This window comes from Ictidomys tridecemlineatus, chromosome 3 (genome assembly GCF_052094955.1).
Source record: "Ictidomys tridecemlineatus isolate mIctTri1 chromosome 3, mIctTri1.hap1, whole genome shotgun sequence".
NCBI lineage: Eukaryota > Metazoa > Chordata > Mammalia > Rodentia > Sciuridae > Ictidomys > Ictidomys tridecemlineatus.
Genome location: NC_135479.1, coordinates 216,345,095 through 216,359,515, shown reverse-complemented (window position 1 = coordinate 216,359,515; position 14,421 = coordinate 216,345,095). Strand labels below are relative to the sequence as shown.

General features: G+C 49.7%; 1 protein-coding gene across 12 annotated transcripts in view; it reads right to left on the bottom strand.

Moving 5' to 3' along the window:
* Dip2a (disco interacting protein 2 homolog A) overlaps positions 1-14,421 on the bottom strand; it is a 92,641-nt gene that overhangs the window by 70,209 nt on the left and 8,011 nt on the right. For all 12 annotated transcript variants that reach the window (XM_078044840.1, XM_078044828.1, XM_078044830.1 and 9 more), the window contains exon 2: positions 3,492-3,563. In XM_078044840.1, the coding sequence (XP_077900966.1) occupies positions 3,492-3,563 (72 nt within the window). The remainder of the gene's footprint in view (positions 1-3,491; positions 3,564-14,421) is intronic.

Sequence of the window (14,421 nt, the reverse complement as noted above, 5' to 3'; positions counted from 1 at the left end):
CTCTGGGGTGACTGAGGCAGACGGAGGCTGTAGAGGGGCTGCTCAAACACCAGCTATGGTGTTACATTGGAAATCATGCCAAGCTCCTCAGAGCCCGAGCACACGCGTGTCTACATGTGTGTTCACACAGACATCAATAGCACAGAGCAGGACTCGTGCTGTGAACAGGGGTGGGCTCTGGGACGATGGAGAGACCCAACGTAAAGTACAGACGCTGGACATCCTGGTGCTGATACTCCCAAACACAGCACTTCCAGCCTCCAGGACAGACTCGGTGGTATTTAAAAAACATACAAACAAAACCCACTCTGAAACTACAGGATCAAAGAGAAGACCTGTTTTTAATCTTCACGGCCATCAAGAGGTCATCTGCCACAGTGACGTGCACTCCCACAGCGAGGTCTGAAAGTGCATTTCCCCATGTCTTTGACAGCACCAGGCACCCTAAGAGGTAAGATGTCTGGCCATTTGATGAGAGAGAGATGGCTCCTTCCATCTGCATGCATGTCCATGTCCACGTCCACTCACGAGGTGGACAAATCTTCATGTTCATTGCCTCCATTTCCTCCACTTTGAATGTCCGTCCACTTTACTTGGCTGATGAGTCCTTCAGAAGGGAAGTGCACCCTGGCCTAGCACTCATCCCCAGCCCTCGGGAAGGAGATATTTTTCAAATTTCAAAAGAGAAATACCGTTTGGAAGTTTGCTGGGGCCCCTTCGGCTGTGGCTCTCAACCCTTCAGAAGGAAAGTGCACACACACACACCCCCCACCCCCGGCCTAGCACTCATCCCCGGCCCTTTACTCTCCTCCTCCAGGCTTCCAGCTTTGCCTGCAAAGACAACCCCACTTGAAGGCTACTCTCACATACTCCTGGTGTTTGCGACTTTCATGGTTAAGAACGTTCAGAGCTTTGATCTTCTGAAGTCCCTGCTCACTGATGGTGTTCTCCAGGGCAGGCCAGCCACTGACCTTTGCTGGCACCTATGCACACACTGCAGACCTCTCGTGCACCCAGCCACTGTCCCCACCTGAGGTCACCAGGAAGGCTAGTGTCTCCAAAATCAGACCTTCCTCACTAGCATCGTTTCAGAAATTGTACTGGCTACTCTCAGAACTCTTCTTTCTCCTTCTACAGATTATTGCTTCCAATTCCAACTTTAAGAAAAACACCATCCACTGATATTCAGATTGAAAAGCAATATGCTCACACATTGATTTGGAAACTATCAGTTTAACAATACTGTTTTTCCACTAGAAAACTTTCATGTTTCTTCATATGTTAGGGTCTTGGTTATTTCTTCAAAATAGATTTTATAATTCTTTTTAAAAAATATCTTCTTAGTTATATATAGATAGAATATCTTTATTTATTTTTTTTAAAGAGAGAATTTTTAATATTTATTTATTTATTTTTAGTTCTCGGCGGACACAACATCTTTGTTGGTATGTGGTGCTGAGGATCGAACCCGGGCCGCATGCATGCCAGGCGAGCACGCTACCTCTTGAGCCACATCCCCAGCCCCCTCACACTTTTCTTACTCATATCCTTCTTTGACCACTCACTTTATGTTTTAATGTGGTGCTAAGGATCAAACCCAGTGCCTTACATGTGCTAGGTAACTGCTCTACCACTGAGCCACAACCCCAGGCCTATATTTTATGATTCTAATGTAAATTTATTATTTCTTGCAAATCTATTAATAAGACAATTTATTTTGTTGGGAATGAGATATTTTTCAAACTTCAAAAGAGTAATATCGTTTGAGAAAAGCCATTGATTCTTGCATGTCTACAGCCTCTGTACCTATGAAACTGAAAACTCTGATAATCAGCAGTCACCTGGGTTTCCGAATTATAAAACAGTCACCTACAAAGGGACAGCAGCCTTCTGCTCCACTGCTGTGGTCACCAAAGCAGTGTGGAGGGAGTGGGCTCTGCGAGTGTGTATTCACCCCCAGGGTGGGAGCAGCAGGCCACGTGTGCACTCAGTGTGTATCTGCTGAGTTTTGGCAAACAGGCTTTAAGAGGTTTCAAAGTTTCCTTCAATTCCAATTTGACTCTGTTTGGGGTTTTTTGCATGAATACATATGTGAGCATTTAAAGAGTCTCCTCACCACTCTTTTTGTTGATCTATTATAAAATAAATCGTTCTCAACAGGCAGGACGTGGCACACCTGCAACTTAAGCAGCATGGCACAGGTTGACAGACACTCCCGGCCTCGTAGAGGACTGGGCCGGCTGGTGCCTGGCCTCCCCTGCTCCCCTTCCTTTACCAGCTAGCAAGCATTCCTCAGTAGCTCAGCCTGGCCTGCTTTCCAGACTTGGGCTGGCGATGTCCCTCTGCAGGGGCTTCTCTCATCATGTCACCCTGTGGGTGAGTTCTGCTGGTGGAGGGCAGTGTCCTTGAGGGCACAGAGTGCCTCTGGAAACGTACACTGGAGGGAGCCGCAAGTTGCTCAATCACACCACAAGTCCCGCCAGATCCTCGAAGCGTGGCCATGGGCTGGTCGAGCACTTTGATTCCTCAGGTGCTCCTGGGGTTTGCTTCTGTGAAACACCGGCTCAGGTTTTTGCCCAACCTCACCCAGCAGGAGGCTGTTTTGTAGGCACGTTGGCCTGCAGTAGACAACGAGTCCCACCGGACAGTGCGTCTCTGCATGATGCTCTGTGCCAGTCCTCACAGTCATCTGCCATGACCATCTCTCACTCTGCAGCCTGTCTTCTTCGTCTTTTGAGGGAGACACTGTCGATTTTAACACGGTCCAACTCTTCCACCTTCCCCCTTCTGGATGCTGCTAGGGAGCACCTGTGACGTCAGAAGCCCCTCCACCTCCAGCAGCGACAACCTCCTCTAAGGCCCTCCACAGGCTGCACGGTGTCTGAATCTGGCACTGAGCCTCACACATCTACACTGACCTGTGTGTCCAGTGTCGTACTTCACACAGGGACAGGCAGCTGTGTAGGCACCCAGCTGGGATGCCACCTCTCCCATGGGCCAGGTCTGCAGCGTGAGCACCAGCATCTGGGCTGCCCCTGCCCACCACTGCAAAGTCCCACAGTGACCACAGCTTTACAACAACTGTCCACATCTGGCAGGCAAACCCTCCTATGCTGTCCTTTTTGGAGCATATTTTAGAAGCCTTCACCTACACGTGGATATGAATTTTGGAATTAGCCTGTACAGTGCCACACAAAAGAAAACTCTTGAAACGTCAATGTAGCGTGGGAAGATGGTTTTATGACGTCCGCCCGGCACAAGTGAGAAAACTGTGCCTGGCCATCCCCAGGTAACAGCAAGTCCTACCTGGAAGGAGATCTGACCACATCAGGGCTGCCAATCACAGTCTGGGCCTCTGGATCCCACTATCTAATGTCAGACACATCACTTTTCCAGTCCATTATAAAATATGTTTATATCCAAATCCAGTTTTCAAGCCAAGCTTAGTGAGCAGTATAATGCTGTGAAACGCCTATTGGTGGAGACCCTACCTTGGATGAGTGGAATGTAGCGAGCCAGGAGCTTGGCCCTTTTCTTCTCATACCCTTTTTGAGTGATGTCACCTAAAACAACAAGGGAAAAGATAATTACATTTCTTCTACACCTTAACAACTAAAAATTAACATATAATTGAAAAACTGGACACCATGTTAGCATCTTCCAAGTGGGAGAGTGGCTCGGTCCACAGGTGGATCACTCAGCCAAAGCAGCAACACTGGTGGCACGCACAGCCACATGGACAGGCCTTGTGCTCAAAGGCTGCACATGGCCCTGGAAGGCCAAACCACAAGGCTGGAGTAGACAGGGCTGCCAGTGCTCGGAGGGGGAAAGGACTTCATCAGAGGACAGGACAGCTGGGTGGTGGAATTGTCCTACAGCCCAACTGTGGTGGTGGTTACACAATTGTAAGCATCTGTCAAAAACTCAGAACCATAAGCCAGGAAGGGCAGATTTTATTATAGGTAAACAATACTTGAATTTTTAAAAATTGTGAGCAGCATTCCTTGGGAGCTAGTAAAAAATGCAGACTGGGGCCATACCCCAAACCGACAGCATCCCCTACGACATTCACCAAACTCCTTACATAATTTTCGTGCATGTTCCAGTTTTAGAAGAATCGGAAAAAGGGGCCCACAGGACACGGACCCCCCCAGGCCAAGCAGTATCCCTGGGTGAGAGCCTGGGAAAAAGGACTGATGCTCCAATAAATTCCCACAGAGCAGAATAGGCTGAGAGCACATTAAGCCACCCAAGAGTGAGAGAGGTAACAGGTCTTCAAGGAAACCCAGTTTGTTTGTCTGTGGTGCTGGGGATCCAAACCAGGGCCTCATACATGTGAGGCGACACCCCAGCCCATGGGAACACTCTTGATCTAAGCTGCTATTTGGTTCCTACACAAAACTAGAAACACTAACAGTGGATCTTCAATGTTTTTCTGTAGACTTTCTTTAGGCCAAAAATGCATATTATAACAAATTTACAACCAGCTTTAAGTACAACTGCATATTAGTACCACCTCCACTGCTACTATTCTTCAAATTTTCAGTGTTTGGTAAGCATTCCTCCACTTGCTTCCATCTACCGTCCCTCCCTAGACAACACGAGCAGTGAGGGTGGTCAGAAGACAGGGGCTGCTGTCATTCACTGAGTGCTTACCCAAGTATTTCCTTCAGATGAATTCTTGAATCTACCTTGACTATAGGGTTTGCTTGTCCATATCTAAGCTGAGCCTCATTGGGAACTCTGGGTGCACATTAATATGCAGAAGAGGAGCCTGAGGCCTTGGAAAGCCAGGACTGCGGCACAGCCCAGCAGCTGCTCAGGTTCAGGCTGGGCTGCCACAAGCCCTTCCCACTACGCAGCCCACCCTCCTCCAGAGCCCACTGAGGACAGCAGCCCACACAGCTGGGCCCTCCCCACAGCTCTCCTGTGTCTCCACTCTCCCTTGATGCACACCAAAAACGTTTGAGGCTCTTGGTTAATGCAGACAGGGATTCTGTTGGCTCAAGACTATAAAAAAGGATAACAGAAAGATGTACACATGGTTCTTTAAAATAGCCACAGTCGACATGCTCAAGAACTTAAACAAAAAACATTACCGAGATAAACTGAGGAAGACCTAAGGAAATAAACAGATATGCCACTTTCATGAATCTGAAAACTCAAAACTGCAAGGACGTCATTTCTCTACCAAAGGATCTTCAGTCAGTCCAATCAAAAGTCTTACAGGTTTTATGCATGAAAACGGACAAGCTATTCTGAAGTCTATGTGGAAACAGGGAGCAGCTGAGGAGACAGGAGGTGGGGGCAGATCCTGCCCCAGCAGAGGGGAACTGCAGCTCCCTAAACCCGGGTCCTGGATGCACAAGGACAAAAATGAAGACTTCTCTCACTTCATTCACATAATTCAGCTCCAGATGGTCCAGAGAACAACAGCACCTCTAAAAAATAACACACACAGGAAGTGTCCTCCTGCCCTGAGGCCGGGAACCTCTTAAACAGGAGGCCCAGGCACCAACCTCACAGAAGGTGAAGACAGTAATTGAGAGCCTAAGGAGGAAGCAGAATAGTGAGAGAGATGCCTCCTTCTGCAGGACTGTGCAGACCAGGGTCAGGGTTAGGGTTAGGGTTAGTGGGGGCTGGTGACCTTCCTGCTTATCTTAAGGGAAATCTATCCTCTCACAGTTCCAAGGGTCAGAAGTCTGAATTAAATCTCACAGCAGGCCTAGCCTGGCTCAGAGCTCCAGGATAAGCCACCCTGGGCTGCTCTGCTTCTGGGGCTGCTGGCCTTCCTCCGTGGCTTGCCAGTCCTCCTACCTGCACACTCACAGGACCCTCTGCCTCCTTCCAAGCACACTGTGACAACACAAAGGATCTACCAGGAAATCTCAAGCAAGATCCCTAATCACAATCTGTAAAAATCCCTTCTAGAAATAAGGCAGCACTGATTCCAGTTTCCAGGGATGAGGACTTGCTACTTTTGTGGCCACCACTGCGAACACTGCAGTGGACAACCGATCTCTCTCTCACACACACAGTAGTTAAGGTGCCTGTGTTTCCTCAACCTGCAGCAGGTCAATGACTGTGGACTCAGCCTGGCCATTCTTTCCCAGTGACTCATATCATCTTGGTGCAGAGCAAGGCTACAAGTGCCACCTGGGGGCCTGGACCAGTTCTCCCAGGGAAGACCCCCATGCTGACCACTTCACACCAGTGATGACCCCTGGGGGTCAATAGTGGCTCTCACAGTTCCTGCCCATAGTGCTGCGTGCCTCTGTGCCTCCGTGCCTACGGGACACCAGTGCCCACAAGGCCCATGAGTGATACTGGGGCCTACTTCAAACTGCCCGTTCTCTACCTTGATTACAAAACAGTCCCAGCTACACAGGAGGCTGAGACAGGAGGATCAGTGAGCCCCCAAGTCAGGGGCCCACAGGGGCAACACAGCAAGACCTCATCTCAAGCAAAACAAAAACACCCCTGGGGGAATACACCACAGTGGTCAGTCAGTCAGAATGGGCCAGAGCTAGTGTACCAACACAATCTGACCTTAAGAACATGTGGACACCTTGGACAGCGAGTTCCAAGGGTTCACGGGGCATCGTGTCCATAAGGTTTAGATATGCAGACAACATGTGGGAAGTGGGGAGAAGCTGGGCAGGGAGGAGATGGAATCCGAAAGTAGTGCTTCAACTCTGTAAAAACAGATCTGAGCTGGGCGCAGCGATGCACACCTGTAATCCCAGCAGCTCGGGAGGCTGGCAAGTTCAAAGGCCAACCTCAGTAACTTAGGAAAACCCTGTCTCAAAATACAAATAAAATGGGCTAGAGATATGGCTCAGTGGTTAAGCACCCCTGGTTTCAATCTCTGGTACCAAAAAAAAAAAAGAAAGAAAGAAAAAGATCTGAAATTCATGTGGCAAAATCTTAATTTTTTGAAAAGTTAGGTGGTAGATACATGGGTTTGTATAGCATACACTTCATAAGTTTTCTGTATGTTTGAAATAGCTCACAATTGGAAGATAATTAAATATGAACCAGTCATTCATGTCCAACAGCTTCTGTTCCCCTTTCTCTCTCTTTAGTGCTGGGGGTTGAACCCAGAGCTTCACACATGCTAAGGGCATGCTCTGCCACGGAGCCACATCCCCAGCCCAACAGTTTCTAACATTCCGGGGTCAAGCTGAGTTCCGGGGGCAGCTGGACTGCATCTTCCAAGGACCAGCAGCACCTGCTCAATGTGAAGGTTTGCAGTACTTCCTACAGTGCTCATGAGCTCATGTAAATTAACCCCTTTAACTGGAGAAAGACCCTGAATGTGCACTTGGAACGTAAAGGCAGACAGAGAGTAGTGTCACAAAGAAGAGTAAAGGGGGTTTTTCCATAAAATCATGGCTTTTCCCTGACAAGGCAGTTGTCAATTACACAGCTATGTTGTACACAGCTCCCTTTTAAAAGAGAGGGCATTAATGGAAAAATGGTTTTCAACATTGAGTAGCAAGCTGAAGTCACACTACAGCATCACCCTCCTGGACATTCCTCATTAGAACCCAGATACCTAGGCTGGGCATGGAGCTCAGTGGTAGTACACAGACGTGTACAAGGCCCTGGTTCAATTGCACACGCGCACACACACACACACACACACACACACACACACACACACACACAAAACCCATTCCTAGAACTTGGGCCACTCCTGATACTGAAGGGCTCACATCACCCACTCTGACGTTCCCCAACCTGTTAGTGGCAGCGCTCGCTCTAGTGAACACCTCAGAGGACTAAAAGCGGAAGAGCTGCCCACGAAGTAGCCTGTCCCGTGTGCCTGGTGGTTCCTTCCTCAGGCCAGGAAAACCCCCACCCTGCGACCCACGACTCCACCCTGGGCTGAGCCCACTGGTTCTCTCTGCTGGCCAGACCGCACTCATGCTTAGGCCTGCCATTGTGACTTCCCAGGGTCTAGGCTGCCGTCAGTTGATTTTATCTTCAGATATTAAAATCTCTTCAATCATTCAGTGAGATTTGGAGGACAGTCACCTTTACTGATGGGTGGTCAGAGAAATGACAAGGAAGCTCAAACTCCACAAATGTCTCCTCCTCCCAATCTTCCGAGGGGGAAGCTTGCATTCCGATGACTTCCCCATCCCCCCCAGCCAGCCTTCCAGGCACCTCTGCTTCTCAGAGATGGGGCACACCTTCCTGGTGCTCGGTCTCTCTGGTGGCAGAAGCCCCACCTCCCAGGCACGCAGACCCTGCTGGCTCCACTGTGAACACCTATCCACCCCAGTGGCTCAGCACTGGACAGCTGCAACACATTCTTTAAACCAACTCTTCTGTTCCTGTTCTAGAGCCTTCAATCTACCTTTCAGATGCTACCAAAATAACCTCTGCCAATCAATGACAGAAGCCCAGACACAGGTTATAAAGTAAGAACAAAGGACAGGCAGCTAGTGTCAATTAATCTGGGCTCAAAAGGAAATAAAATGCAATACCCTCAGGACCCTTCCCCCTCCTCCACACCTGTAGTCAAAGCTACCTGCCTCCGGGAACTGTTCCTCCAGCAAGCAGTTGTTAGTGAAGTACCTCCTGGTGGCTCCCTACCTGCCCTTCTGGGCAGGTAAGGAGAGGTTCCCCTGGAAGGCTCTCTCTCACTTTTTGACATTGTAGGCAAGAAAGGAGAAGGGGGCATAAGAAAGGATAAAAAGGGTAGGACAGCCCACTCTTAGGGCACCAGCTCCTCTATAGAGGGGTCCCTCCTACCCCTTTCTGTTCTGTCCTTTATTTTTTTTTTTAAAGAGAGAGTGAGAGAGGAGAGAGAGGACAGAGAGAATTTTTAATATTTATTTTTTAGTTGGTGGACACAACATCTTTGTTGGTATGTGGTGCTGAGGATCAAACCCGGGCCGCACACATGCCAGGCGAGCGCGCTACTGCTTGAGCCACATCCCCAGCCCCTCTGTTCTGTCCTTTAAACAAAACTTTTTGCTCTAGCCTCAGCATTGCTCAGGTGTTCAACCTCTGACATGGGGAAACAGAACCCAGATCCTGATTTTCAACACAGGCTTCTAACACGGGTATCATCTCTGGTCTCAGAATAATAATAATAATACTTATTATTATTAAAATATTATTAATATTATAATAATGTTATTGATATTGAAATAAAATGATAACAATTATTATTATTTTGAGCCAGGGTCTCACTAAGTTGCCCAGGTTTTACTGAACTTGAAATCCTCAGGCCTCTGCCTCTCAAAGAGCTGCGATTACAGGCTTGTGCTACCACCCCCAGCAATTAGAAATATTTTAATTATTGCTTAATACCTTAATTAAGAAGACCTGTTTAGAGTAGCTGCCCTGGTGGCCCTTGAGGACACCCCAGACGGGCCACCTGTTTTGCAGCACTCCTGAATTCCGGATGTGAGCACTGTATCCTGCACCCCACATAGCCTGATGGCAAGAGTGGGGGCAGAAACAAGCAGGTGAGGAACTTGATGGCAGCACTCTTCCTCCTGGGGGCTTCCAGCACAGCACACCCTCTGTCAGTGCTGTCCAACAGAGTGGCCACTAGCCAGGGTGGATATTTACATTTTAATCAGTAATGAGTGAATTAAACTGAACACGCAGTTCCCAACACCACTAGCCCTGCATGCAGTTCATGAAACAGAGTTCCACTTGCACTCATCTGCTGCACAGGATGACACACCAGGTGCTCAGGCGGCTCAGCAAAGAACTAGTTCTGGAGACAGCGAGACCTGGCCAAGGCCTGCTCGTTCCTGGCAGGAGCCCTCTCCTCAGCTTGTTGACAGCAGCCTGCTCACATGGCCTCATGCAGCCTACCCTCTGGGCACGCACTTCCTGGCATGTCTTCTTCTTCTCCTGAGGATGCCGGTCCTACTGGATCAGGGTCCCAGCCCATCTGACCCTCACCACCTCCTACAGTCCCCATCCTAGAGGTTACAAGGGTGTCCTTGGAGTTTCAGGCCCTCTCAAGGCATGAACAGTTAACAGGACCTAAAGAAGAAACAGGCCTCCCACTCCTTCCCTCCTGCTAATGAACACAGAGCCCCAGGGCACTGTGCCCCCACCTCTGAGCTGGAGAACCAGGACACCCTAAGAACACAGGCCATTTACTCCCCTTATGCAAGGAGCACTCTTAGAAGTAAGTACCCAGACAGCACGAGCTGACACCTATCTTGGACACCTGCTGCCTTATCCTTCTACCCCTTCTACAAGTAGCAGAAGGTAGCTGGCCGTAAGGATGCCAGTGGGGTCATGCAGATGGCGAAGGAGGCTATGTAAGCCCTCACAGAAGCACAGCTCCCCAGACAGAGGCACTCAAGGGGGCGCAGACTCCCTGGGGCCTGCTACCATCACAGAAGCACTCTCCCCCAACAAAGCGGAGCAGTACTGTCCTTGCAACCCATCAGAAGGGAAGAGGCACTCAGGGAGGTAACTGCAGACTCTTCCAGGAATGGTCCTTGCTGCTCTGCTGTCACTGTGAGACCCAACCCACTGCCACCCTGGCTGGAGCTACCTTCATCCCCCATCGAGAGACCACCTCAGCAGTCAAGAGACATGGCCTGTAGGTGCAATGTGATCTGGGAATAGTCCCCTTCTGTGTGTATTAAGAGTATGTTCAGGCCTGCGGCTGTGGCTCGGTGGGACAGCGCTTGCCTAGCATGTGTGAGGCACTGGGTTCAATCCTTAGCACCAACTATAAATAAATAAAATAAAGATGTTGTGTCTACCTACAATTAAAAAAAAAAAATAGTGTGTTCAATATAACGGCATAGAAACGCACCCGGCTCTAGCTTAGTTCCTTCCACACTGCTCAGGACGCCTGTAGAAAGGAAGGGACAAGCTGCAGACATCTTTCTAAGCAATTATCTGCTGATAAACAATAGAGGTAAGGATGGTTTTTAGCTGTTGTATATCTATCTGATGACTAAACAGCTTTTCTTTGCTAAACACTATGTAATTCCCCAGTCTTTTGAATAAACAAGTCACCGCTGGAGATGTTAGATAATTCCAGGTATCAACATTAAACAACAAGCTCATGGCTCTGACACCAAGATATGCTCCACCGTAGACAAAACGCACAGCAAGGGGACAGCAGAGGCGGCCAGATGTGCAGGAGAGGGAGCACCTACCAGTCCCAGGCTTTCCTCTACACTTTGCTGGGAACTCAGGCTGCTCAAAACAATGATCTTTAAAAAAAAAAAAAAATGAACGATAAACTGGCAGAATAAAGTAAGATCTCCCTCTAACCTAATCCTTCTTCATTTCCACCCTTTCTTCGGTTATTCCCTGGCAGAGTAACCAAATTCTCTAAGTGAACTCACCTTTACAGGAAGTGGATACACCTACACCACATCTGATGTTAACACCTTAAAAGATTAAATACATGTTTTCAAAAATGAATCAAGCTCCTTAGTTCCAGCTCTTTTGGACACTCGCCCTGACACTGACTGGAAGGTCTCAGCAGCAGCATATGCTGGCTGCTCGGTGAGAATACCGTGAGCGGGAACATGGCTTCAGGGGTGGGCGACTCCAGATCCAGGCCCATGTCTCCATGAGGCACCTCCCCAGACTCACGACCGGTGACTCTTCTCCAACCTCCAAGTCCAGATGCGTGTTCACCTCACTTGGTAGAACTGAGATCAAAACATAGACAGGAACTCCACAGCCAAGGGGCTGCCCCGGAACACACCACCCTGACCCACGGCCACCCAGGAAGGGGGTCAGGGCCTCTCAGAGAAGGGTGCCCTGGGGACAGCTCCCTCCTCCTAGCCAACATGCCTGGCTGAGAGTCACAGGCTCCAGGACCAGTCAGAACCACTCTCCTCAAGGTCCTCTGGCCTAAGACTGGAGACAAGCACCAGCTGCAGAATCCTTCAGAAAGGCCACGGCACCCTGCCACAGGAGCTGGTGCTGGTGCTGCAGTGGAGACAGAGGGCTGGGAGCACTGGGACCGGACAGAGGCGGCAATGCAGAACTCCATGGCAAACAGTTAACACCACAGCACCTGCCTCACACAGGCACTCGATAGACACCAACTGGATGCAGTAAAGGATGTCTTCTCCAGAGCACCACCAGTACCACAGGCATCTCGGGTTTTTGCTCTGCCCCAGCCTCATGTGGGACAGAAACCAGGTGTCAGCCCTGCACAGCCCCTCACCCAGGGAGAGGCACCTGTTCTCAAGGGCCAGAGGTCCTATGGGAGTGCTTCCCCTTGCTGTGGACCCCTGGGCTCTCTGCACACGGTCCTCCCCACAAGAGGCCCTCTCCTGCACAGCCCTCCACCCAGATTCTCACCTTGACCTGGAGGTCCTGCTCAGGGAGGCCTCTCCTGTCCTCCCCTGGGGCTCCTGCACCCACTCCCACTCCTGCTGCCTCCCTACTGCTCTGAACAGCACTCGTGCATGGTCTCTGCACACCATTACCTCCCCGCAGAACGGCATCTGAGAACCTGAGGCTCTTGTCTTGGGAGCTGTGCTGGTCTCTGAGCACGTATCTACAGGTGACCATGAACACAACAGCCTCCTTGGAGTGCAGCCGTGTGCTTCACACTCCACAGCACCACAGGGCCACAGCTCAATGGGGTCACAGGCCCACAGTCCAGAGGGGCCACAGCTCCACAGGGCTACCGGCCCACAGTGCCACAGGTCCATAGCTCCACAGGTCCACAGTCTACCGAAGCCACAGGTCAACAGGTCCACAGTGCCACAGAGCCACGGGTCCACAGTCTGTAGGAGCCACAGGTCCACAGCATGATAGGGCCACGTTCAGACAGCCAGGGCTCCCTCACATCCTTGCTCTATTGGCCTTCACACCATCAGACTTTCCCCACCTCACCTTTATGCACGCAGTTTCTCAGGCTAAAAACCCAGAATTCAGTTCCTGGTTTCTGCCTGCTGCCACCCCAAGCATCCAGGCCTGGGAAAAGCCCTAGAGTTCTACCTTGGGAAGTCACCAAGGACCTAGCTGAATGGGCCAAGAGTGCCTTGCTCTGCAGCAGACCCTTGAAGAATGCTTAACCGTCTAGAGCCTGGGCTCAGGGGGGAACACCCTGCTCTCCAAGTATCACAATGGAAAACTATATTAGAGTCCGTCACAGGCCACAGAACTGAGAGGGGTAAACAGTCCAGTGCACGCACCAACAACTGAGCCCTGGTACAACCCAAAGAGGCGACCAGAGAGACACACTTAAGCCAAGACTTCCAGAGCAACACACATGCACCAACAACAGAGCCCCAGTATACTCCCAAACAACAGGTGACACCTATGTCAAGACCTTCAGATGAAGCAGCCCTCTGACCCAGGGTTCCTAGAGACCCCAAGAAGCAGCTCATGCCCTCTAAGAAGCAGAAGTGTCACAGGTTAGATGTCTGGGATTTATGTGCAGCACTCCTGGAAGGTGAGGAGGAGGAGCTGGTGGCTCCTGGCCAAGGGAGAAGGAGGCAGGTGGAAAAGGAAGCTGTGGGCCACGGCAGCTCTGAGAGTTTCAGCCAGACCCTGAGTCTAGCAGGACCCTCCCCAGGGGCCAGCCTGTGGATGTGTGGACCCAGAGGACAGCAGCAGAGGCCAGCAGTAGACCATGCTCTAGGGGGCCAACTCCACACAACAGTACTCTCCAGCTCCGCCTGGCCTCCAGCAAGAGGATGGGAGCAGCATATTCATCTCCTCCGAAAACCTGGGTTCAGAGCAACAAAGACCACAGCCTGGTTCACTGCTTTCCTGAGCAGCCTTACTGAACTGGAAAACTGTTATTTAAAAAAACCTATGTATCTAACCAATTCCAGAGCATCTTGCTTAGAAACTGAGAACCACCACCATTTCACTTGTTATGAATTCAGTGAACTCTCTTAAGAATGCCTAAAATCTGCCAGGTGCTAAGGACGTGAAAATGAACAGATCAGGGCTGGGAGTGTAGCTCAATGGTAGAGCACATGCTTAGCATGTGGAGACTCTGAGTTCCACACCCAACACTGCAAAAAAGAAAAAATAATTACAGATCAAAATTTCCTCTTCAAGTGTTCCTTAAAAGTCAGCAGAGAGGAGTTGAGCAAACAAATCATACGGCATTGTGATAAATTCTCCAGGAGTGATACTGAATGAGCTTCAAAAAAGCAGAGCAGCAGGACCTGCTGACTCTGAAAGGTGAAGAGGGTCTTAATGGAAGTCAGAAATTCAACAAGAAAGTTTAAACTCAGTCATAAGACAAAGGCAGGAGCTGAACAGGCAGGGGACGTTGGCAATGAAGCATGGGAAAAGTTTACAGTATTAAACTTAAATCATGGTATTGATATTCCTGTTTTAAATTGAGGCTTGAATGACAAAAATTTGTATGTGTTTGATGTATACATCTTGAAAAGCTTGAAGGTAAATATATACCCATGAAACGTGGTTGGATCT